The 26,012-nt window shown below is 41.1% G+C and overlaps 1 protein-coding gene and 1 long non-coding RNA gene across 3 annotated transcripts in view; both read left to right on the forward strand.

The window, feature by feature from the left end:
- Window positions 1–368: 368 nt before the first annotated feature.
- LOC121469117 (uncharacterized) lies at window positions 369–1,869 on the forward strand. The gene is made up of 2 exons (XR_005978971.2): window positions 369–505; window positions 1,700–1,869. It is a non-coding gene; the product is annotated as an uncharacterized lncRNA (long non-coding RNA).
- A 634-nt stretch (window positions 1,870–2,503) lies between these two features.
- The window catches only part of APPL2 (adaptor protein, phosphotyrosine interacting with PH domain and leucine zipper 2), a 33,766-nt gene continuing 10,257 nt past the window's right edge, over window positions 2,504–26,012 (forward strand). Inside the window, exons 1-9 of one of the 2 annotated variants that reach the window (XM_030263165.4) lie at window positions 2,504–2,736; window positions 7,318–7,416; window positions 17,023–17,082; window positions 17,579–17,650; window positions 19,488–19,575; window positions 22,373–22,414; window positions 22,530–22,588; window positions 23,556–23,702; window positions 25,822–25,904. In XM_030263165.4, the coding sequence (XP_030119025.2) occupies window positions 2,683–2,736; window positions 7,318–7,416; window positions 17,023–17,082; window positions 17,579–17,650; window positions 19,488–19,575; window positions 22,373–22,414; window positions 22,530–22,588; window positions 23,556–23,702; window positions 25,822–25,904 (704 nt within the window). In that variant the 5' untranslated portion in view covers window positions 2,504–2,682. Of the gene's footprint in view, window positions 2,737–7,317; window positions 7,417–14,568; window positions 14,606–17,022; window positions 17,083–17,578; window positions 17,651–19,487; window positions 19,576–22,372; window positions 22,415–22,529; window positions 22,589–23,555; window positions 23,703–25,821; window positions 25,905–26,012 lie in introns of those variants that run through there. The other variant, XM_030263166.4, reaches the window with a different exon arrangement.

Below are 26,012 nucleotides of genomic sequence, written 5' to 3' on the forward strand. Positions count from 1 at the left end.
TGAAATGTTTGGTAGTTTTACTGTGTGTTATTTTAATTGTTTTAGAAACATTATTTGGAGTTACCAAAACTGAAGAATAATTCTTGAGACCAAATAAAACCAAGTGATTGGGAAATTAATTTAAATTACTAATAGGCAAATTCAAAACCACCTGGACTGAATTGATAAAGCTCAATAAAAACATTTTGTTCACTATAAATAAGCAATCTGCCAAGTTTATAGCTATGTAGGAAATGATGCAAGAATGACAACTAGTAAAAAGCATCACCTTTCAGTAAGTTAATGAAGTGCTTTTTGTTTTATTTAAATAAAACTAGTAGAACCTGTTCTGGAAATAACTATCCTGAACTTTATAATGACAACAGGCTTCCACTCTTGAACCTCAGACTAAACAAAGACATCAAAAGGAAGAATACAAAACCTTCCAGGTTATTGCACTGATGTGAAATAAAACCACAAACCACCTTGATGCTTTCCTGGTGAAGGAAATACTTTAACTCAATGGGTAAGAGCTGTTGCTGAACTATTTCAAGACAAGAGGGGGAAAGCAAGAGGCAAGAGTTGTCACTAAAACTAAGTATTTGGTAAATACTAAAAAATGCCCTGAAGCTACTTTAACAGATACAGAAAATCTGATGAAGCATGGTTTTCTTGTTCTCCATTAATTTCAATTAATGCTTTCAACGTCTCTGATGAAAGAAAATTAAGACTTAATACAGACTGACAAAATTGGCTCAGATGTGATCATGGATTCTTAAGCCTAATGCCTAACTGGTGCCCTATTTCATATTCCGTAGGAAAAAAAAATCTCTGACCTCTTTTCACCATTCTAAAATTCTCGGAAACATTATTATGATAAATCTGTATCTATTTTTATTCTCTTTATGTAAATACATACTGTCATCCATGGTATTTTTGGTATTAGCTAGAGATTTTTATTATGGTTCAGTGTCTTTCAGGCAGGAAAAGGAACTGAATGTGAGACCTCTGTTCTTACTCAAAGGCCTGGAACAGAGAGTCCAGCTTCAGGACTGGTGGGGCAGTCCCACTGTTATGGCTTGGCACATTGGGTTAAAGGTCCCATCACAAGCTTCAGAAGCAATACCAATCAATGTCAGACACACAGAAATACCTTAGCCAAAATTACAGGGTTCAGTGGTCTTTCTCATTCATAATTAAAGCAAACAATCATCCAGCCAATCTGCAAAAAGTCTTTTAATCAGAAAAAATACCCCTCAATCTTTATTAGCAATCACCTTGTCATATAAAATGTTTGCTATTGCTTAAGAATGCCAGAAGTGGAAAAATCCACTGGGACTTAGATGCAAGAAGCTGGCTGATATTAATGTTTGGAGCTCTTTTACAACACAAGCTGCATTTTTTAGAATTATTTTTCTTCTTTTAAAAGAAGGTAGAAATATGAGTTATCTGAAAATTGTGACATTTATTCAAAGATGGTAGCATCTTACAGCCAGTATGGTTTTTGCATAATCTGTTTCATTGGCAGGATTCTTCCTAAAATCTTCAGAAGTAGGTTTTGGGGTTTGATGTTTTGTTTGGGTTATTTGTTTGGGGGTCTTTTTGTTTTTGTTTTTTTTTTCCTGGGTTGTTTGTTTGTTGTGTGTTTTTTGGGGTTTTTTTGGTGTTTTTTTTTCCTTAAATGAGATTCTGGATTTGAGTATCTCCATTTTATCTAAAGGCACACTGGAGCAACAAAAGCTACTGCTGACAAGAATGGAGCAACTTCCCTACAAGATCTATAACCAAGGACTTTTGGAGAAGCTAAGGCATCTAAAAGCAATGGACACCCTTCAAAAGCATGTACATAATCAAATACAGATCAAGCTGTGCTTACTTTGCAATTATTAATTTTGTTCAACTAAGCATCCAAATTAATGTCCAAATGCTGGAGTTATCCAACACAATTAAGACAGCATCAAGACTTACAAAAACATAGCTTAGCACATCTTCATGTGACTAATAACTCAAAATGCGTCCCTTCTAACCCCCCAAGTGTTACGGGGTTATGGTGTTATGAGCCACGGCTGTGCGGAGATTTGCCTGTCTGGAGCACAAGGTCTCACAGTTTCACTTGCAGAGTTGTCCATGAACAAGAACAAACGAGGGAATTGATAAGCAAGCGGCTGTGCTGATGCCAGGAGTGTCCCCGCGGCGCACCTGAGGAGAGGAGAGCACAGCAAAGGGCTCGCCTGCAGCTGGAGGTCCCCAAGCGCCAGGAGCTCAGGCTGGAGGGGCTGATCTTCCCCTGGTGTTCATCGCACCCTCACAGCCTCTCCCGGCTGAGGGGGTATCCAGGGCGGCTGCTGCATCCCTCCTCCCGCCACCCTGCCCTGGGGGAGCGGAGCTGGGGAAGTGGGCACGGGCCGCCCTCCATCCGCGCCCACCGTCCCGCGGAGCTAATGGCGGCAGGAACCTCCCCCCCCACCCCGGCCCTCCCGTGACTCGCTTCCTCCGCCGGACGGGAACTGGGCGGAGTGAGCGGCCCCGGCCCCGCCAGCGGAGCCGTCCAGCCGTGCCCGGTGCCTGCGGAGCGCCGCGGCCGCCCCCGCGGGGACGGACGGACGGAGGGAGGGACGGACGGACGCTGCCGAGCCCCGCCGCCGGGGCGTGCCAGCGCCGCGCTCGCCGCTCCTGCCCGGACTCCACAGCAGCAGCACCAACATGCCCGCCGTCGACAAGCTCCTCCTGGAGGAGGCTCTGCAGGACAGCCCGCAGGTAGCGGCCGCTGCCGGGACAGCCCGTCCGTCCGTCGGTCGGTGTGACGCACCTGAGCGCTCGGTGCCGGCGGGCAGCCCGCGGGTCCGGCCGGGCCGGGGCGGACTGACAGCGGCGGGGCCGGGGAGCAGCGTCCCGTGGCGGGGAGAGGGGTGCCGGGGCCGGGCGGGGACAGCGGGGCGGGCTCGGCTGTCGGAGCCGTCGGGGAGCGGGGATGCGCTGCGCGGCCATGCGGCCGCGGGGGAGGTCTGGTGTTCGTGGGGAACAGCAGGCAGAGTCTGCTCCTCTTGTCCCCCGGGACGAGGGACTCCCCCAGCGCGGGCAGCGAAACTTCTGCGGCTGTTGGCTCGCACCGTCCCGTGTGGGTGGGAGCGCGCTCGGTGGCCGTGAGGGTTGCCCTGGACAGCTGAGGTGTGTCGGGGAAGGACAGGTGGGCAGGGCTCGGTGCGCTGGCTTCCCCCGGAGGGAAAGGGACACCTGTGAGTCACCTGGCCGCGGTGACAAAATGGGCTGGAGGAGTGTCACCGCCAGCGTGCCTGCTCCTCAAGGGCCGCAGTTCCCATGTAGGAGCTCCCATGAGGATAAGTGAGGCGGATCCCACCAAAGATGACCTTCTGAAGGGCTGTGAGAACGAGGAGAGGCGGTGGCTGCCCTTCCCTTCCCGAGTGCAGGCGGGGAGGATGTTCCTCCTTCGGCCCCGGCGCAGCGCCCCGTGCCCCGCCGCGGCTGCCCTGCGGACCCCGGCACTGGGGAAGGCCCACAGAGAAGAGCATGTCGTGTCTTGATGTGTTCAGGGGCTGGCTGAGTGGAAAAGAGAAGTTAGAGGAAGGGGAAATAATGGAAATTCCACTGAGGGATGCGGAAGGTGCGCTTGGGAACAAAGCGTGGTGTAGAGCGAGATACAAAAGTAGCTGGTGGACGGGGGAAAAGTAAACGAGGGCAGGGCGGATCAGTGTGGGTGCAGCTCCCAGGTAACCCTGTGTTGTAATCCCAACGCGTCTGCTGGTGGATCAGGAGCAGGAATGAATAGGTAAGCTGTAGGGCAGATTGCTGCAAGGTGTTACAGAGCCTGTCATGAGACATTTTGAAGGAAAGATTGGAAGTGCACCTGTCAGGACTTAATGAACCTTGGGTCTTATCTTAATTGCCTCATTTTATCCTGGTTTTTTGTAATTTCATGAAATCCCATTCTAGTAAGAAGGATTTCCATCATCTGTTTGATGTGGCGTATTTGTAATCATCCTTGGGAATTTTAAACAGAGGGCTGGAAGAAGTGTTGAGTAATGTGATGTTACACCAAAGTCAGCCCTGCTTGGAGCAGAGGGTTGGACTAGGTGACCTGCGGAGTTCCTTACCAGCCTGAGCTTTTCTGTGTTCCACAGTTTACCAGAATGTACCAGATTCGTTATGGGTAGTTAGCCACATTTTTATTGTTAACCTACCCACTGTGTCCTAAAGCTGAAGGAATTGACATGCAGGAGAAGTGAGCTAATTTACCTCTTCAATCAACACTTCCCTCAGTGATTAAAAATGTAACGCTGTCTGAAAGCATTTGAACAATGCACTGAACTGAATTTGGAGGTCATTATCTTTCCTGTGTCCTGAAATGAAGGCTGTCAATGTCTCCTTTGCCATCACTGGAATACCAGGCAATGCATAAACCTGTGTATTGGCAGGATGTTTTACCCTGATTTGGGCATTGCTTTTTCTTCAAGTTCTATGGCTTTCAGAGTGAGGGACATTGTTTAATTTTTATAATGGCCCAATGTTGCTAAAATATACTCTTTTTATGCAAGGAAGCAGGAGTGGGTTTTTCAGTCTTTTATATTTTTATTACTTTTTTCATTGGGGAGACCTTTAGATTCACAAAATCAAAGCAAAAAGTTAGTCTCTGTTCCACAGAAATAAGCAGTATAGCATCTTATAGGACCAGTTACTTCTGCAAGAAGGAACCCGATTCTCTCCTGCTCTGTGCAGTCGCAGAAGTGCAAAGGGATGGTGAAATGAGGATATAACCTCACTTTCTATAATCTGTGGGAAGTATGTGATTTACATGCAAGATTGAGGAGAATTAGGCCAAAGTTATTTCTTCATCAAGTTTCTGGAACTTCATTTATCTCTTCCCATCAGTACAGTACTTTTGTCTTGATTTGTCTCTAGATACTGGCTGAAGAGGCCATAATAAGTGTCTTAATTTTGATGTGTTTGGCTACAAAATAGAGAAAAATTTATGTCAGCAGTCATGCTAAAATCAAAGGAAGTACATGAAACTAGAAAATTTTTTCCTATCCTTTCAGAAGCTGAGATAATGTTGTGAATAATGGGGCCTCCTAAATGTTAGCTTAAAATTTGGATTACTGGTTTATTTCAACAGAATTAGCTGCTATTCCAAAATTTGTCAAAACAGCAACAAAGAAAATACATATAAGCTGGTATTTTGTTACAGTGATTTCATATTCTTAAATGTAAAAGTTTCCAACAATAACTTCCAAACTGTCTGAATAATTTGTTGTTTTTATTATTTTTGAACAATGTACTAATAACAGAGGCCAAAACTTTCAGAAGTTGGTTCCTGGAGCTGTTCTACCTCAAACCATATTTAGACAAACGAAAAATCTGAGTCTGCAAAAATTCACTAAAATTTATAAATGCAGTTGACATTCCTGTATTTGGGAACCTTTTCCAGCAGGCAGAAGTATGTGATTTGTAGCCTAATTTAAGCAATGTCTTTATAATCATTGAGTTTTGGCTTGACATTTGGCTTGATAAGCATTGTGTCAAGTTCTATAGTTTTTGCTTTCGCCAGATTTTTTTTTTTAACCATTTTTGTACCCTGTACTTTTCATGTGCCATTGTAGCACAAAACAGGTGCCATTGTAACACAAGTTGAGTACTGTATAGATATAAAATAGTTTGTTGGCATTATTTTGCTTTACATCATTGAAGATAAAACATTTGAAACCAGATATTTTTAAAAATCAATATGTTTGCAGTTACTGAAATAATATGTTAATGTGGAAAACTCCCTAAATCACTGTCCTTACAGGGAAGTTCTGTACAAAGGTGCTTTAAACATTTGGGCTCCTGGTATCGATTTCATTGACTTGGACTTCTCTCCAGTCTCTGGTTTTTATGCTCATTTTATTTGAAAGCAATAGTTTGTAATGCATACTCCTTTACATGCTAGGATCTCAAACTAGCTTCCCAAACTGCCAGCATCTCCCAGGTGGGAGGTGTTGTAGCAGCTCAGCACATCAGCCAAGTGAGCTGTTGAGAGCTTTTAAAGCTACTCAGAGGAGGAAGGTTCTGAAGAGAACCCAAAGACTGACTCCCAGGTCATGTATTTTAACCACTGAGCAGCACTAGTTTCTGGCTTGGATACTTCTCAGCAGAGGTGAAATGATAGTTCATCATAGGCTAGGATTCTTGAAGGATGCTGGTGTTGAGTTTTCCAGGACAAAAAAAGTCTGGGTGGAGAGTTTTTCAGAGAAGAAAAAATGCCTTGGAAAATGCATGTGCCTTCTCTTAAAATAGTGGAGTATCTTAAACCTTTGAAAATAAATTTCCCAAATTCGAACCTGGATACTTCAGGTACATTAGAGATTCCTGTAAGAGGGGGACTTAAAGGACTTGCTCTTTTACAGGACTGACATGTCTGTGAAAGTACTGGAGTTTATGTATTGCCCTCGTGTAAGCAGATGAAGCTCATTAATGTCATATAGGTTAGCTGTACAGATGGAGAGACATTTCCAGTTAGCCTCAAATAGATTGGATTTATCAAAGCTAAGACTAAGTATGGATCATGAGTTTGTTAAAGGGACAATCTTTCCTCTTTAATTATTGTAAAGATCTAGCAAATTCTGGAGCCCAGCATTATTCTGAAATATCTTTTCTTTCCCATCTTGGGAGCTGTGTCAGCAACATAATTCTTTATTCTTGATGGTTCCACCTGAACAAACCAAGGGAATTTGTGTCTTTAAGATAACACAAGTTCTTCCTTCCCCTTCCTGCTTGCTGCCAAAGATGAGTTAGCAGAGTGAAGAAAGTACAGGGTATCTCTGAGTGGGTGTATCCTTGTGTGCCTCTTGGAGATGAACTCTCCTTGTTTGGTCCAGTGACATCAGCTCGCTTTGGCTGTGGCCCCTTAAGAGTTGCTCAGGACAGTGGGGACTGAATAACAGAGTGTAAATTATCTCAGTGGAAAGGGGTGCTTTGAGTGCAGTCTGACACTGGAGAAGTAAAGTGAGCAAGCAGTGGTGTTTGACCCCCACTCCTTAACATGGTTTAAATTACTGTCGTCAGCAGGAAGATACTCAGGATTTTTTACATTCCTAATTATGTTGGAAGGACTGTCTGTTAGTAGGAGCAAGAGCCTGGGAGTTGGGATGTGGCTGTAGCATTTTAATAGTTTGCCTCTTTGTGCCTCAGTTTACCTATCCATAATAAAAGAATCTGAATAAACAGAATTGTGCAAGTCACGGGCATATTATTTCTGATTGTTTTTTACTTTTTACTTTTTTGATTCTTTTTAAGATTTCCACTCAAAACTAAAAACTGTTTGCTTTTTTTCTTTTGTTAAAGACTCGTTCTTTGCTCAGTGTCTTTGAAGAAGATGCAGGAACCCTTACAGAATACACAAACCAGTTGCTTCAGGCAATGCAACGAGTCTATGGTGCCCAGGTAATTTTTCATTTGTATTTCTTTTGTTCAGTGTGGAGTAGAAGATAAATTGCTATTGTGATGCTGTTATTTACAGTAGAGTTGCTAAGTATATGTACTTTCTGTGGTTTAAGAGGAGTTGTGGGTGTTTTTCATCTGATAGCTCAACCTCTTCCTGCCTTGATGCTCAGAAAAGTAGTATTCATTAAAAAAAAAAAAAGTTATTTACTTTGTCTCCAAATAATTAATCAAAGTAAAACTGTACTGTGTCCTTACCTTGTGATACATTGGGTGGCCAGCCTTGACAAAATTCCTTGCCAAAATGTAGATACAATTCCTAGGTCTGCACACTGAGTTTGGGCACCTAGCTTTGATGCTGTGACTCACCTCATGGAGCGAACTGCCCATGTCCATTGATTACAGAGCAGATGTACATGGGTCATCCTAAAGTCGAGTACCTACGGTAGATGTGAAAAAAAAGAGTTGGAGCAGAAAAAATAACATTTTATAGAGTGTTTACATGACCTAGATGACTAAATCCCTTTGAAAGTAAAACCTGTAAGAGAAATTATATCCAGTCCTTTGGAAAGTGTAAGTCTCAGTAGTTTTCAGTGAAGCTGATTCCCATGTGCATAAAATTAGGTGTTTCAAAATGCCATATCTGGGTCTTTAAAGACCTACACAGTGTCTCATGGAAGTTTTGCAGGTACTTATGTAGGTTAAATTCCTGAGTTCACTAGAAACAACTTTTCTATTCTTAAACCAGTAAATCAGAGTACACAGAGAGATTAAGAGCTCAGGGCTATTTTGAATTTCCCTGAAGAGTGCCTGATCCTACATTATTAGAAATCAGCTATAAGCAAGTATATGTCCATTTGGTGGGATTGCTCTTTGGGTGGCTGATAGTTTGAGATGGAAGAACCATTTGCCCAGGATCTGGCTGCCTCTACCTGGAAGATCCAGATTTGGAGAGCTTCAGAGTCTTCATGTCCTGGATGTCATGCAAATGTAGAGCAGCCAGAGGCTTGCAGCACATAGGAAATGATGCAGGGCATGGCCAAGGGCTTGTGAGGTGACATGAAATCAGCACTGAAAGTCAGGGATAGGCATTTTGGTAGAGTCACTGTGCTTTAAGAGTAACAAAGAGTATGTGGTAGGAATCTGACAGCAAAGACTTGGTAGGATTAAAATGGATGAAGAAGGGAATGAGGAGATAAATTGGGTTGAAATCTGGAATCTGATGTCCAGCTGGAGGACTGAATGTCCCTTTCTGCTGCTGATGACATTTTAGGATGGCATTTTAGGAAGTGGTTGCTCTATGTGATTCAAGGAAAAAAATTGTTTTTCTGCTTTTCTTTGCCTCTTTCTTTTCATCTTGGTTTTTTGCCTTCTCCATTTCTGTCTCACCACAATCACATTTCCTTTTCTCATTTTTTCAGTACATTTACCCATCAATATTTTGCATTTCTACTCAGTATACTTAATTTTCCAGCACTTTATCACCACTTCTTTCCCGAACACTGCTTTAGTTTGATGTAAATATGCAGTTGCTTGTGAATATTGGATATATTCTTTGAAATAGGTCTTTCGAGTTTGATGCAGTTTTGAGATGTAGAAATAGAAGGGTAATGCTGAATTGCCTACTAAACATAAAGTTAGTTATGGACAGTTAAGAAAAATGTGTGTGATATTTCTTGGCTGCCTAATCTCAACTTGGGAGAAAAAGCACTTTTATTGATGTGTAATCTGGGCCTTAATAGAAGCATATTAGGAGGTGTTACCAACCCTGTAAAAGCTGAGAGTATTGAGAATCCACTTTCTGAATTTGCCTTTTTATTTTCCTGACTTAAATTTTGTCTCTGCAAAGTCAAATTTTCTCTTTACAAAGTCATTGTCATCTCCTGCTCTGATTTCTGCGTCTGTAAGATGGGAATTACAGTTACTGCCCTACTTTTAACAATGGCCATAAAATGACTGGGATCACAGTCAAGGCAGTCAGAAAAAGGCAGAAAGGCAGTCAGAAAAATCATTGAGTTGTACCAATACTGATAATTGATCCTGATAAACTGATAATAAACCAGTTCTGATTGACCAGTACTGTACCAGTACTGAAAATTCAGGGTTTATGCTCCCTCAATACACAATAGTTTTAAAAAATGCTAATTTTGTTTTCTTCCATAGTTTTTTCTGAACTTAACATTTCCCAGATGTCTTAACCATGTTTTCAAGGTTATTTTGGGCTGGCTTACTAGAAGTTTGGTGATGAAAACTCAGATTTTTATGTAATTCAAACCACTGTAGCTTGTGGTAGAATAACAGTAGTTGAAGGGATTCAGTGCAAAGTCTCAGGGGAGTAGCACTTAGTACCAACTGCATGTTGTAAATTAACTGTGTGGATAAATGCATATAGCTGTCTATAGCTGTGTCAAAACGCTGCTCTGTGTGGAGAGCCACACTAAATTTGCAAAGTGACAGCTCAAACTGCTTTAAGCACTTGGATCAGTGCACTTGAAAGGAGTGTGAAAAAGAAATACTTGCCCATATTTTTTAAAAAACATTTAGGAAAATAGGAATATTTTAAAACATCTTTTCAGACTTAGATGTATTCGAGCAGGACTTTAAAAAGAGTGTAAGGAGGGAGGTGCAGCGTGCTGTGCAGCCGTGGCTCTGCTGCCTGGGCTGCAGCTGGGTGGTGCATGGGTAGCAGATTGCCTTGGTTGCAAGGCCCTCAGTGCTTTACAAGCCTCTGGTTGCCCTGCAGGGTGAGGAGAGTGCTCTCACCTCCCTGGTACCCACACCACATGGGATCAGGTGGTGACTCTTCTGCACACGAAGCTCTTTAGTGCAAGACGGGCTGTGATGCTACAAAGGCAGATGCAGTGTGTGATGCCCTGATTAAGAAGTCACAGGACCCAAAAGTGGCACTAGAGGAGTGAGGTTGCCTTAATGCCCTGATTAAGGAGAAGTCACAGGACCCAAAAGTGGCACTGGAGGAGTGAGGTTTGGTTGATCTGGCAAACCAGTGTGATTAAATGCAGTGAAGCACAGTGAAGCATTTTTTATATTCATCAAATAAACTGCACCTGTGTGAGTACATATTATACTTCCTGCTGTAGATCTCCCAGCTGTGCTGTAGTACCCTGAAAGAGTTACCACAGTAGTGGTCTTATACAGGAAATCTTCCTTACAGAGTTTATTCCCCTAGTTCTTCCTTCTTGAATGGAAGCCCTGATGTTGCATCTGGCATTACTGCTGATTTCTGTGAGTGTTGTGTTTGTCAGTCTGGATGCTTATTACCTGAGCAATATTATAATGCAGCAGCAAGCAAGGATGTTAGAAAATTTAATTTGCTTAATTTACAATGTTGAGGTTCTTGCAATGGTGTATGAGCAAAGTGTGCCCAGTTTACCTTCCTGATCACTGTCAAAATAAATTGTTTTCAGAGCTTTACTACCATTTCCAGTTCTCCATCATGCTCTAGAAATGGCTAAGCTGGGAATCTTCACTTGAAGCAAAAGTTTTCCTAGGAAACTTAGGAGACTCTTGTGTCTCCACTGATTATTAGAAAGGATAAACAGCTGAGCAGGTGAGGGGAGACTAAGATGCAGTATTTTGTCATTATAAAGATGTTTCATCTCATGAGTCCTGACAAACCTGTCTAGATACAGGGGCAGTGATGTCAGAAGAGGAGTAAAAATAAACACATGTTGTTTTTATCAATATATCTGGAGAGGGAACAGCATAGGAATTGTGAAGCATGATCTTGTTCAGCATCTCTGTGTCTGTGAGCAGTTGTCTTGTGATTGCAGAGGCACACAGGCAAAGCAGCAGCAACCTCTGTGGCTGACTGCCTTTTTATGTCCAGACTCTTAGAGAAACTTTTGACACTTACAGAATAGTCTTGGTTTATTGGTACCACAGTACATGGGGGTCAGGACAGATTGAATCTGTCAAGCTATTTTAGGTAGTGCTTTATAAGCATTACTTCTCTCTGCAAATTCATAGTTCCTCATGTCTGCATTTTCCAACAGTGCTGCTTGTTTAATTTTCCTGTGTATTGCCTTCAGGAGGCTGTAACTCAGTAGTGGGGTGTCAGGCTTTTTAGGCTATACATAGACTTTCATACTTATTATGTTGCATAGCTAACCCCAAGTGCTGAGAGTTCTTGTTTATTTAGCAAGTAAGCACTGATACAGCTTTTCTTTTAATTGCTTTCTTTTCACATTTAAGGGAACAATTGTGTTGCCTTTTCAAATTATAAGACCTTTTCCTAAAATGTTTTCCTAAAAGTTACTCAACTAAAAATTGTTAGCATTTTATAAACATAGTTCAGCATAGAGAAGCTTCAACAGAGTATTAGAATGGGATAAACATTTGCAATAAATTACAGTTGTCATCACTGACTACTGTGAAATACTGTGTGTATTATTTATTGTTCCATACTCGTAAGTTTGCTTCATACTTTGCATTATCTTCCTGAGGCTGTTGACCATATATTGCTGACAGAGATAAGCAAGATTACCACATGAGAACTAATGTACCTACAAAGGCATGGGAGTTGGGTTTGGTGCTGCCTATAAAGCCAGAGTTGTCACCACGCCTGGAAGCAGGTTAATGTTGTGCTAAGGAGGATCTGGGGATCTGAGGCAGCACAAATGTAAGGCTACCCTGCTGATAGTAATTGTTTTGGCAGAAGAGGTTTTTTCTGTACTGAGCTAACCATCCTATTGTAGCTGCTTTTGGTGTTTTTCAGCAGAGCTTTGGCTGGTGGCTTCTATTCCTTGGAGCAATTGGATGATCCTTTGCTGAGCTGTTCCCATTTGTTAGGATGGGATGCCATGCTGTGAGTCAGCACCAGGGCAAGCCATATGCTAGCCTGATCTTGTAAAGTGCTGTGCAGCCTGAGCACCCTGGTAAGGCTTAGCTTCTGCAGCCCTGGGTTCACGTTTCCAAGCCATTTAATATGCAAACCTAAGCCTGTAGGACCGTGCCATTTACGAGATTGCTGGATAATTCTGTTTTGTAGGAAGATAAGCATATGTAAATGCAGCTGCATAAAACTGTTGTATCAAGACCCAGTTCTTTCTGTGCTGTGCCTGATTTTGAAGACAAATGTGTTGCCTAGCTCTGAAGGGGTGGACAGGCTGCAACTACCTCCTGGTCTTTGACTTAACCCCATACCTGGGTCTTTTTTCTCTTTGATGAGGCTTTAAGTTTTCCCAGATGTAACCCAAAATTTATTATATGTCATTCTGCACATGCAGAGTGCATGGATAAATACCTTTACCAGTGTCTTGCTTGTTTATATGAAGCAGCCTTTGGTCGTTCTGTGTCATAGTTACTTGTAGTTTTAAAAATGCCAACTGTAGCTGGAGTAGAAAAGTTGCTCTGCAGAAAGCTTCATTATATTCGGATTGGAACTGGCTCTGATGGAATAGTTCTGTCTTTAGAAGTTAGTTTATAGCTCAGCTTAATCCTTTACATGCCCTCAAATCTGTAGTCTGTTAGACAACTGTGTACAGAAATATCTTTGGATTTCAGCAGATTAGTCCTCAGAGTTTATTTTGGAAAAATACAGAGATCCTAAAAATGGATGGACTGCCTCACTGGAAAATTGTAAATGGCATGGATATTTTATTAGAGAGGTTATAGAAAAATCAGTCTCTTCTGATGATATGAACAGCTTAGTGGATAAAAGTGATAATGAAGAAGGTAGAATTTACCACGTCTTTATTGTGGGCACTAGCCCAGGAAGTAAGACAGATGGGTTTTTTTCCACTGACTTATTTGAAGGCTGGGTCAGCCTTCAAATTTTTTTCAATTTAAATTGAAAATTAAACAGTATTTTTTTAAATTATCTGTACTTAATTTCTGGTGGATTAATGCTACAATCAAGACCCACTTCCATTACCTTATCCATTTGAACTGGATTTACAGAAGTCTATTCCTAGGGCTATCACGCAAGCCAGGGTTAGAGAAAAGGGAAAAAAAAAGTCAGCACATCTGTAATCACTACTGATTTAATTATACTTACTTACATGTGGTTTTTTTCTTCGTTCTGGTACACTTTTTTTTGCATTAATGCTGCAGAGATGTCTTCCCCATTAAGTAGAATCATCTAGTGTAAATGAATGTATTTGCAAGGCCCAGTACTGGTTAAGTTTGCCTTTATTAGAAGGCTTCCATTTCTCTTCAGCATTTTTTGGAGTTTTTGCTTGATATCATCTCATTGATAGTTGTCCCACTCCATAAATGTGTGATCAATTCTGAAATGTGAAGATAATGTGGAAGAAATGTGGAATCAGGAATGTATTGTAGTTTTCCTTTTGCTGTGGTGTATTGCATTGCAGTCACTTCAGGACAAAGGAAATCAGTGTTGTTGTATCCATGGGAAAATGCCTTGGAAATAGATTAAAACCTGTTAAAGTAATTGGCCTGGATTTAGTGGATCTGTCAACTGAAGCAATGCAAATAACTTCTGAGTCCTGGAGCTGAATGGCAGCAGGGCAGGGGGAGGGGAAGAGGCTGATTAGGAAGAAACGGGAGGAGGATTAAGCCAAACTTTCCCAGATTAGTGTGTTTAGCAATGCAGTATTACCACTAGGTCAGCAGAGCACTTTGCTTGCTTCCTGTTCCTTATGCAATGGAGTGTTTCAGCTTGCCAGCTTAACTTGATTTGTTTACAGTTTTTGGGTGTGTGTCTGTTTCATTTTGATTTTTATTTGGGTTTTTTTGGGTTTTTTTTTCTCCCAAATGATACAATGCTTGATTTTGTACCTCTAGTGGGAAGGAAGTCTGGCAGGTGTTAGCAGGGAGGATGAAGGACCCAGAATTAATTTTTCCCCATGGGTAGAGATTGAGTAAAACTAAAAACCAAACTGGTAGAAGCTTTGTGGATGGCAAACAGAAAAGAGCAGGGTGTCTTTGGCCAGGGTTTTCTTGGGGTTGGGGATTTTGTTTGTTTGTTTTTATCAGCCCATTATTCTGAAGCCTCTTTTAGTGTTAGCAGATTTAAACCAGAAGGAGGTATTTTCCAGATTCAGAGCAGAGCACAAAACTGCAGACTTGGCAGGAATAAGTAAATGGAAGCAAATGGGGAAAAGAGGCATATTTCTGATACTTGGTTTATTTCAAAAGATTTCTCTCACCCTGATCCAGCTGTACAACTTACAGGTGGCATCACAGTCGCTTTGTGAGGACGTAGAGCTGGGTAAGAACTGTAAGAAGACTGTCTTTGAGATTGTGTTTATGAAAAATATGCCAAATCTGAGAACGTCTGCTTCTTTTTGTAATCTTAATTTCCTCCCACATGTGTACAAACAAACCCTTTTAATGTCTTCTGTATGCTTGCAGGGTGTCCTGTCCTCCCTGCCATAAACTCACTGCTTTGAAGGTGGCAAAGTCTCTCTGTGTTACTGCTTGGGGAAAAATAATTAAGGCTCATTCCTATCCATGCCTGAACCCTTAACAGAGCTTGTTTTTTATCATAAGGCAGAACACCCTTTTCCATCCTCTAGCTTGGGAAATACTTAAATACCAAATGTTTGTGTACAGCCTTTAAAAACTATGTATTATGCATAACCAACCTGCAGATCTTACAGGAATCATTGGCATTGTTTTGTGTGAAAGTGTAGTGCTTATTACTAATTGGGCTGGGATAAGAAATAAGACTAATCTGTCACTGTGAACTGAGAGTAGTCATGGGGTGTGCATGATCTGAGCATGGGCCCACATCATCTCAGCTCTGAGCTCGGGTTGGTGCCTCAGAAGCCTCTGCTGTGCCATCTCCTCCTGCCTCGGAGTGTTGCCAGTGTGGTGTTTTAAGTCGGTCAGAATCACCTTGTTCAGCTTTTCCTGTCCTGTGTTCACATGCAGCAGCTGGTACCTAGGCTGTGGCTGGTTTGGTTTGGCTTTTTTGGTTTTTCCCCTGAGCACACATTAACGCTGTTGGGCCCTGCTGCCCTATGAGCCCCGTTCCTGGCGTGCCCAGGCAGAGCAGGAGCACCAGGCTGTATGTCACAGGTGGCAGCAGGCCAAAGCAAAGGGTGTCTCAGGGTCTCTGGCCCAGATAGTTCACTGTGCTGGGCTCTGCTTGCTCAGGATGACAAGGGACAATAAGAGAACACAAGCTCTGTCCTAGTTTTAATGGTTTTCTGTATCAGCCCTAGTATAAAGGGTTCTGTTAAAGCAGTTCAGAGATTTGCTTCTAGATTTACAAACTCTCTATGGCCTTATATATTTGGAGACAGGAATAGTTTGTTAAGGTTTAAAATTAAATTTAAAGTTATTAGTTCTCTGCATTTCTAAGGACGAGAAGGATCTGATAGGGGTTAAGACAGATGTCAGTTACCTCCTTCCCTTTTTTCTTTTATTATTGTTGTGAGTCCTTGTTAACAAATCAGGGACAGAGCAGTTGATATGCTAGTGTTAGGAATACATTGATTAACGATTGACATATCCAAGTGCTTGTCTGGTTTTTCCAGCTGTCAGGTAAAATTATACACCTTCCCTACAAATCTTACCCGCTGTAAGCACATCTTAAGTGTGTTTATTTTCAGGAGAAGAGAGATGTTCTGGTTTGTGCTCCTGTAGCCACTTAAAGTGCTGTAATTACATTGGTACATTGTAAGCATTCCTGAGCATGAATGCATTATGGAGGCACATCTTCTAGTTCACTTTATCGATGTAGGTTTTGGGAAGAGATGATTAACCAGTATGAAACATTCTTATGCTGGTATGGCAACCCACGTATTTGAGGTTGTTCTAGTTTTGTGATATTCTTGTGATGGGGGGGAAACCCAAGACTAAAACCAAATCCCCAAATCTTAGCTCTATTCAAAGTAGTTAAACTGTAGCTCTGAAGTATATACCTCTTACTGCTGCTTCTCTGTTATCATGGTTTAAGCCCAGCTGGAAATTCTGTCATCCCTATTTGTGGGGCTTGCTCAACCCAATTTCTATTCCCCTCACCCCAGTAGAATGGGGAGGAGAATCAAAGTAAAATTTGTATTTTGAGATAAAAGAACTTTAATAATTGAAAATAAAGTAAAATACAATAATAATGGTAAAATCTAACAATGGTAATAAAAAGGAAAAAAAAAAAGATGCAATTGCAATTGTTCACCGCCCACTAACTGATGGCAGAGGTCCCCTCCTGAACCCAGACTGGCCTCCCTTTAGGGTACTTGCCCCAGTTTATTTACTTGGCATGATGTTCTGTGGTGTGGAGTATCCCTTTTGGGTTGTCTGTCCCAGCTGTGCTCCCTCCCAGTTTCTTTTGCGTGCCCTCTCAGTGGCTGAGCTGAGACAAGGAAAAAAATCCTTTACTTAAGATAAACGCAACTTCCCAAAAATCCAAAACATCTGTGTGTTTTCAGCACCATTCTTGCTCTGAATCCAAAGCACAGCACTGTAACAGCTGCTGAGAAGAAATTAACTCTATCCTAACTGAAAGCAGGACATCGGTGCAGGTATTTTGGGACTAGCTGTTTGCACACAGCTGAATGTTTGTGTTATGTTGGGTTGTAAGTAGATTCAGATTCAGTCGAGAGGCTGGTAAAAAGTAGTGGTAACAGCAGCACAGGTGACCTTTGATTATTTCTATTAACATGTCATTTTTGTTTGTAGAATGAAATGTGTCTTGCCACACAACAGCTTTCGAAGCAGCTCCTTGCCTATGAAAAGCAGGTATGTTCAGCTTTGACATGACTTTGATTTCTTTTCTCCCTCAATACTCGTGAAAAAGTCTGTAACCTGTGTTTTCTGGAAGTGCTCAGGGCATTTGCTTTACTTGGTTTATGTGAAGGCAGTTATGAATTTCCCCAGGATGTTCAAGGGAGTTGGGTCATTTCTGAGAATCTTAAAAAAAGAGAAGAACCAGATTAAAAATACCCCAAAAAGGTACAAAATCTGAGTTAATAAATTTATGAAGATACAAGTCAGTTTGTTCCAGTTCTATGACTTTAAAATAGCTATAATAAGATTAAGTGTTGTCCAAAATCCATTCATTTAACACAAGAAGTGCAGGGTAAAGAATGTATATTTATGAGCTTCTGTTTATACATTTATTTTTATAATTTGTTGCATCTTGTAGAAATATTCATTAGATTTGTAGTAAAACATATGTTGTATTTTATATTTATCTTTATTGATTTATGGACCAAATGTGTGTTTCTATTTCCAGCATTTTGCCCTAGGTAAAGGAGATGAAGAAGTGATATCCGCCCTCCATTATTTTTCAAAAGTTGTGGATGAGGTAAATTGAATTGCTAATATTCTCTTTTTACTATACAGAATATTAGAGTTTTTTCTTTGGGTCACTCCTTTTGATTCACAGCCTTCCCACTGAAGGCTAGATTGTGCCTGAGTTTTAGAGTCATTTAATTCTGGATAAAGAAGTTTGATACCACCCTTCCATAATGGTTAGAGCTGTTTCTGTGGCTTCATCCTATATTCTATCCTTAGAGCAAAGCTGAACTTCCTAAGGGAACTTAGAGAGACTAAAACAGGACGTGTCATCTAGGCTAGGGCGATCTTTTGTATAATTCCCTATTAAAATGACACATTTCTAATCTTTAAACACTGAAGTTGAGCCAAAACTTGCCAGGTCTGGATGCAGGGCAGCTGTGAATTGATAAATTTGCAGTTTAGTTGCTGTGAGATCATGCAGGATCCCGGGATGTCTGTGGAAGGCTGCAGTACTGTGTGGTGAAGACAGTGAAGCTATGTGCAGTGAATACCCCCACACCCTGGATGTTTCTGCTAGGTACTGGGAGTGTTTGTAAAAGTTTTTGTTTAGACCTACCCATGTAATATTTCAATATGGCCTTGGTATCTAGGTCCTTGCTTAGGTTTCATTTGTCAAATCACACTCTCTGCTGTGAGCAGTGCTGTGCCATCAGAAAAGTCTGTTCTTGTTGGTCTACTTCCAACTTTGATTAAGAAGGCAAAAGGCTGTACTGAGTTCTGCTGTTTGGAAGAGGAGAGAGGGACAAAAAGTAAGTCAAAAATTTTAGAGCCTGTGGATAACTCTGAGGCTGTAGTGAGCAGAATCCCAAAGATTTATTTTGTTTTAGGCTTTTCTTATTGCATGTGTTCTGAGGATGCTTGAAAGGAGCATTTGTTATCACAAGTCTTGTAATTGCTTATGTGAACTCCAGGCATATCAAAACAAGAACTTTCTCCTTCCCAGGTTCAAGAGAATGGTGCCATTTGGGGGCAGAAAGCGGAAAGCCTCTGCTCAGTTCTGTCAGTCACATTTTCCCTCACAAGAACTTGCTCTGTTCCTTGGCCTCCTTCTCTGTTTGTTAGCTTCCCCTTGTGCCTGTTTCAGTTGTCTGTTCTATCAGCATTGAATTGTATTGTCTTGTGGGAAATCCTCAGTTCATCCTTACCTGCGTGAGGCTGCCTGGAGGTATCCAGGACACTGGCAGGACGTCACCTGTCAGCAAACAGGCGGATATCACCTCCACGTGTGGCACCCTCCTGGTGCTCCAGCTGTCCTACCTGCTCCCATCTCATATTCTTAGCAGGCCACTATTGACGTGAGAGCCTTGCCTGCCTTCATTCTAAATGGTGCCACACAGGTGCTTTAAAACAGCTGTATGCTGAAGTTTAGAAACACAAAAACAGGAGTGGGGAACTGCTGTGAAGGTAAAATATTTGAATGGGACCTTTCGTTGCAGTTGCCCCCTGTTGTGATTGTGTCCTGGTTAACCCTTGTTCAAGGAAAGACACTATAGTTGTGGTGGTGGGACTGTAACTCCATGGTATTGAGAGTTAACATAAACAGGTTAATAAAGGATAATTACAGTTTAAATCCTTTTGAGTTAAGCATTAGAATTAATGGTCAAGTGAATTGCCCTAATCTGTTATGTGGGAACTGGGAAGTTCTGGGATCCTTACGAAGTACCAGGCAGGAATGAAGCATTTAGGGAGACATCCCCACCTGTCCCAGATACCTTGAGAAGTGTATTTCAAGCATTGAAGTACATTATATCCACTGGACACAAATGGCTGGTGTGTTTTGATGTTCTCTGTGGTCTGGGTTTTTTTTTATTTACATTGGGTCTTAGAACAATTCTCTGTTTCAGCTCAATATTCTTCATTCTGAACTGGCAAAACAGCTTGCAGATACAATGGTTCTCCCAATAATACAATTTCGAGAAAAAGATCTCACAGGTAAATTTTATTCTAAGTTTCAATTTTCTTTATATGCTCCTTCTTGCTTATTTCATTATAAACTGAGATGTAATGCCATGTATTAATTTGTTCTTTGATGATTCACAGAAAATTTTGTGGGTTTTTTTTCTGCTACAGAATTTCATTGACAGGTGCATGCTCTTACTCAGACAAAACCAGTTCAAGTCCACCACATAACATTTTATGCACCATATGGTGCAAGTTTAAAAATACACAGCTTTGTTCTTTGTTGGGTCACTGTGCTTTTATACCAGTGTAATCTCACTGAAGTCACTGAAGTTAAATTGCCAGAAGGGAAATTTAGCAGTGAATCGGGCTTGCAAACAGTATTTATTCCACTTCAGGAGTTTGGGGTTGTTTGACAAGCACAAGCAAGAATGTTGTTTTAACTTCAGAGAATAGCATATTCCTTGATTTTTAAGGAATCAGTCCTCTTTAAATCCTTGCCATGCAAGGGTAGTTCCATGCAAGTTACCCGATTTCACAAAATTGGGATTTCATTACTCAAACAGCAAGGCAGTAACAAAAACATTTGATGTAATTACAAAAGAAAAAAGCTCATATTCAAGTAAAAGACAGTCTTACCTACTTATGCAACAGAAATGTGAGTTTTTTCAGCAGCCTTTCTCTCTCTCTTTCTCTCTCTCTCTTTCTCTCTCTCTTTCTCTCTCTCTTTCTCTCTCTCTTTCTCTCTCTCTTTCTCTCTCTTTCTCTCTCTCTCTCTCTCTTTCTCTCTCTCTTTCTCTCTATTTCTCTCTCTCTTTCTCTCTCTCTTTCTCTTTCTCTTTCTCTCTCTCTTTCTCTCTCTCTTTCTCTCTCTCTCTTCTCTCTCTCTCTCTCTTTCTCTCTCTCTTTCTCTCTCTCTTTCTCTCTCTCTTTCTCTCTCTCTTTCTCTCTCTCTTTCTCTCTCTCTTTCTCTCTCTCTTTCTCTCTCTCTTTCTCTCTCTCTTTCTCTCTCTCTTTCTCTCTCTCTTTCTCTCTCTCTTTCTCTCTCTTTCTCTCTCTCTTTCTCTCTCTCTTTCTCTCTCTCTTTCTCTCTCTCTTTCTCTCTCTCTTTCTCTCTCTCTTTCTCTCTCTCTTTCTCTCTCTCTTTCTCTCTCTCTTTCTCTCTCTCTTTCTCTCTCTCTTTCTCTCTCTCTCTCTCTTTCTCTCTCTCTTTCTCTCTCTCTCTCTCTTTCTCTCTCTCTTTCTCTCTCTCTTTCTCTCTCTCTTTCTCTCTCTCTTTCTCTCTCTCTTTCTCTCTTTCTCTCTCTCTTTCTCTCTCTCTTTCTCTCTCTCTTTCTCTCTCTCTTTCTCTCTCTCTTTCTCTCTCTCTCTTTCTCTTTCTCTCTTTCCTTCCCCCTTTCCTTCCCCTCCCACTACTCATTTCAGCTGTCACAGTCCCACTTAAGTTCTTCTTGTAGACATCATTTTGATGTGAGATAAAATGACTACACCAAAATAGTGACTGGTTTAAGTTCCTTAAAGGATCTGACTGGAAATTGTGAGGACATCCAGGTGTCTAACAATACGGTTTTTATCATATACTATCAAATATAAAGCAGAATTTGGATGGTAATATGTTGATGATATAAACACTTCCTCACCTCTTTCATGTGGCCTCAGATATAGTAATTATTTTTCCATATTTATGGATTTTTCCCTCTTTTTCATAAAAAAGATACAAAAATGCATGTGAAGCCTGCAACCAAAGCTTCATGACAAAAAATGAAAGTTTATTCAACTTGGATTTTTTTTTTTTTTAATTCTATCCATCACATTTTCTGATGCAGTCTGTAGAAGAGCATTTTTAGTAGAGACCTGGCCACACTGGAATTTCATAGAGGGATTAAAGAAGGAAGAAAGGAAGAATAACTGTGTTACTGTTTTTACTTTTGATCCTGTTACATCTATACATTGAAGATTGTAGAAACCTCTAAATACAAATCAGTTACAAGTGGAAAAATCTTCTGTCTTTCTGCATCTGAGTCATAATGAAGCATTCTGGGGGAAATATGGTGGAGTGAAACTGATTAATGAGTAGGATGTTAAAAATAATCAGAGACCATGATGACATCCTACAATTTCCCCTTGGTATTTTCACAGTTGCATAATGTCTGTTCATGTAAATGTGCTTTCTTTGTAGCTTTTTCAGTGAATTTTTGCCAGTTGCAGCATATGTTGGTGGGGACACTAAGAGTAACCTGTGCCCAACACTTGTGAAGTTACGTTGCCTGTTTAGTCTTTCTCCCTACCTGTATCAGAATCTCATGGCCAGTGTTTGTAATGCAAGCATTTTACCCAGCAGTCAGGTGTGTTAGTTAAGGATTTCTTTTCACAGAGCAGCTTAGCAAAATTGTTCCACAGTGAGGGAGTTCTGTGTACAGGAAAAAGGAAAAAAAGTTCATACATCCGTGGGTCTTAAATTTCTCGGTAACACATAAGCACTGTCAGGTTGTTCAGAATGGCTGATCTTGTATGATAGTGGTGGGCCTTTGTCAGGATAAACATAGTGAAATGGTGCTTCTTTGGAGAAATGACATGGGCAGATAGGGCATCTTTCTCAGAGTGACAGCTTGCTCAATAAAATAAACTCACTCCACCCTTAATTAGCTAGCTGCCTTTTCACTTCTCTAGCAGCTGATCTGGTTTAGCATTTTCAAGATAAGCAGGAAGTATACATCTCTGCTGTGGAAAGGCTGGAGTGACTTGGGCAGTGAATATGCCATAAGGGGTCTCAGTTGAACAAAGTGTTCACAGCTGGTTTTACTTTGAATATTTGATTTCTCTTTTCCAGAAGTAAGCACACTGAAGGATCTCTTTGGCCTTGCTAGCAATGGTATGTGTCCCTTTTTTGTTTCTATTCATATGTAGCTCTTAGAGCAAAGACGACGTGTAATCTGTGCACATATACATCACATTTCTTAAAAAAAAATAATATTCCTTGTCTACAGAACATGACGTGTCCATGGCAAAGTATAGCAGGTTACCGAAAAGGAAAGAAAATGAAAAGGTAACAAATGTGAAAGGGAAAATAGAATGTTTTCATCAGCCATTCTGTCTGCATCCTTGTTCATTGTGAACTTTGGAAAGTTCATTGCTTAAATTCACAGTAGCTCAAGAATACTTGTGATTTCATTTCCAAGCAGACACAAAGCTTTTAAACATCAACTCAGCACTTACACCTGTTTTCTCCAAGTTAGGCAAGTGATGAAATATTGTGCTCAACTAGAGCCCTTCAGATCCACGGGAGCTTTTCAGATAGAGGCAATCCAAGTGACTATAAATAGCTTTGTATAGGCCTAGTGTTGTACAGCTGAGGTGGTGATGTAGCATCACTGAGCACAATTCATTGTGAGCTGCCATGAAGCCTTGTGTCTGCTGTTCCTAAAGCACTGCATTTCTTCGCATGTACCTTCCTGTGCAATTACTCTTTGTGGCCTGTCATTCACCTTAACAATGCACATAAACTCTCTGGGTGGGATTGCTCTACATTCCTCCTTCTTTGCCCACTGGACTGCTATTCTAAAATACATCCCTTTGTCAAAAAGTGTATGGCTGGCCTTGTCCTGAGAGTGAATCTGTTCTACAGGATGGTTCTTGAAAGGAAATGCCTTACAGAGCACAATGTGATATAGCATACTGTGAATTACTCACCTCTGAATTCTGCACTTGCAGGCTTGTCTTGTGATCTCAGCTGCAAATAAATTTCTTGCACAGAGATCTGATCCAGATTTTTAGTGGTGGTAGTTACATAGTTTGTAGTCACAGGGGCTTCCTAAATGTTTAAGTATTATGACAGAGAAGGGTTTGAAGTACTTACTTGGGGTTTTCAATTTGCTTTCTTTGTTTCTCATCCTTCATTTTAACCTGGAGAAGTTCTGTAATGAGAGTGATTTCAAAATAACTCAAAGATGATCAGTAAAAATATCCGTATACTCAGTAACACTCTGTCAACCTCTCTATCATTTTTTGTTCAGCTTAAGGCAGAAGTTGCAAAAGAAGTGGCAAATGCAAGAAGAAAGCAGCACCTTTCATCCTTGCAATATTACTGTGCCCTGAATGCTCTGCAGTACAGGAAGAGAGTGGCTATGATGGAACCTATGCTAGGATATACACGAGGACAGGTATTGACAGTAAAGTGTCTGTATCACTTAGATGTGTTCCTGGGAAAGGTAAAACGTTGTGGTTCTGGATTTATTTTGAGACTTGACAAATTGCAATGAGGGTGGGGGAGAAACAATTTGCATTCAGCTTGCCTAGATTATAACAATAGATTTTGTTTGTGGCAGATAGTTGAATGTTTAGATATTCAGGAAAGAAAAAAATGAAAAGAAAATCCAATATACTTCTATGCAAAATCAGCCTAGGGGTTTTTCACAGCTGAGCTAAATGTAGTAGCATTTACTTCCACTGTTTACTCAGTCTGCACAAACTCTCCTATGTAGCAGTTCCCTTCCTGGCACATAATGTTCGGCATACTGATGAGGAGTGTGCACGATGAAGAGCAGAGCACGCTCTGGAGAGCTGGAAGGACAGAACAGTAGAGAGGATTGAGCATAAGGCTGGAAAATCCATTTTCTAATTTTTGTTCTAATGGCAATTTGATAGAACTTTTATCAAGTCTGATAGTCTGACCCTCCAGGATATCAGGAGGATCAACAAACCAGTGTTATCACAGCACTTGATTCTCACTATCACCCATTTTAAGGGTCTTTGATTTTGATGAAAGAAAGTGTTTGGAAAATGATAATTGGGCTATGAAAAGAGGAAAAGTGGATGTGGTGCTCTGTTTGAGATTGTAGTGTGGCTCATCATCATCTGCATTATTCTGTCTTTTGCAGCCCATGTGCCTCATTTAAAATAAGTAGTAAATGAGGATTCAGTCACTTTCCCCACCATGGGAATTCACACTGCTTCTCTGCTGTAATTACCCTAAGTGAAATAACTGCACTGGTTTCCTTTACTGGAAGCCAAACAGAACTTTCTTTCCCTGTACTTCATCTGGCAAAACTGCCTTATCTCAGTGCTTTATACAGGGAAGTGTCAGGTTGTCATGGGAATGACTGAATAACCAGAATCCAGTTGATGCTTAAATATTGTGAACTGCCTTTCAGCACAAATATGTATCTTCTTAATTATTACTCAAACATGTGTATTCAGTTTCACATTTCCATCAAATTAGTAGGTCAAAAAGAAATTTTGGAAGAAGCAGTGGCTAATAGAGGGTTCACTTGACTGAAAACTGGCATCAGCATTTATCATCAGTGGAATTTACAGCTCTTTCCTCCTGAAGCAGGCTTCAGAAATAGAATAGGTGAATCATTATTTAGGAGGACATTCTTTCTCTTCTTTATAAAGGGAGGTTGTGGTCTATAACATGGCTGCAGAAATCTGAATCTTGGGAATCCGAGGTCCCAAGGTTAGGGAAAGGGAGTGAAATCACAAGTAAAAGTGGTTGAAATAGCTAATAAATTGCTTAACATCCAAGAATTTCTTATAAATCTCTTCCCAGAGTTGATCACTGATTTTTATGTGTTTTCCCTAATTAATTGCACACACATCCTGTCTATATCCATGTTTCATGCAGTTGCCAGTAGGCTCTAATGATGACTGTGCCCTGCAGCAGATAATACAAGGTCAAGTCTACACCAAGTGTTTTACTTTATTGTATGCCTTCTGAGCCATACCAGCTAAGAGAATTAATCTTTTATTACATAATGTGCACTTTGGCCCTAGTAGCTTTTTTTTTAGCTCCTTCAGTAGAACAAAACCCATGATAAAACTGTAGTTGATACAACCAATTGCCCTGGAGGGTTCTGCAAGCACAGCTATACTTTCCTAACTGACTTTGCTACAGCACTTTGAAAACTTTCCTTGTGGAGTTGGTAGTTCAGGTTGGACTGCTAAATCTGATGGATGATTTGTGTCCCATTCCCTTTGATAGGGTGGCAGCCCCAGCCCTGCCCAGTGCTAGTGTGGGAGAAGCTACCCTTACTTGAGTCATTTGGCAAGTTCTTTGGAAACATACCTGTCAGCAGCCAGCAGCTTATCTGTGTGTGAAAGGGTGGAGAGTTGCAAAAGTGGGAAGTAGCAAGAAAGGCAAGGCAGCCGTTTTGCCCATGTGTTTGATTGCCCGCCAAAAGTTGCAGTCATAATGGGAGCACTGTTAACACTCTCACAATCTGCTACTTGTCTGCCAAAGCCAAGAGAACCTTCAGTGCCCTTTTTCTTGGTATTTTTCAGATCAACTTCTTTAAGAAAGGAGCAGAGATGTTTTCCAAAAGGATGGACAGCTTTTTGTCATCTGTTTCAGACATGGTTCAGAGGTAACCCAGTGCTTTTGTTTGCTTTTGTCATTCCATTGCAGTCCGAGCAGTAGTGCTCTAACCTTCAGCACATACCAGAGAGTGCCTCTTTCTCCTTCTAATGAGATT

This window comes from Taeniopygia guttata, chromosome 1A (assembly GCF_048771995.1).
Source record: "Taeniopygia guttata chromosome 1A, bTaeGut7.mat, whole genome shotgun sequence".
NCBI lineage: Eukaryota > Metazoa > Chordata > Aves > Passeriformes > Estrildidae > Taeniopygia > Taeniopygia guttata.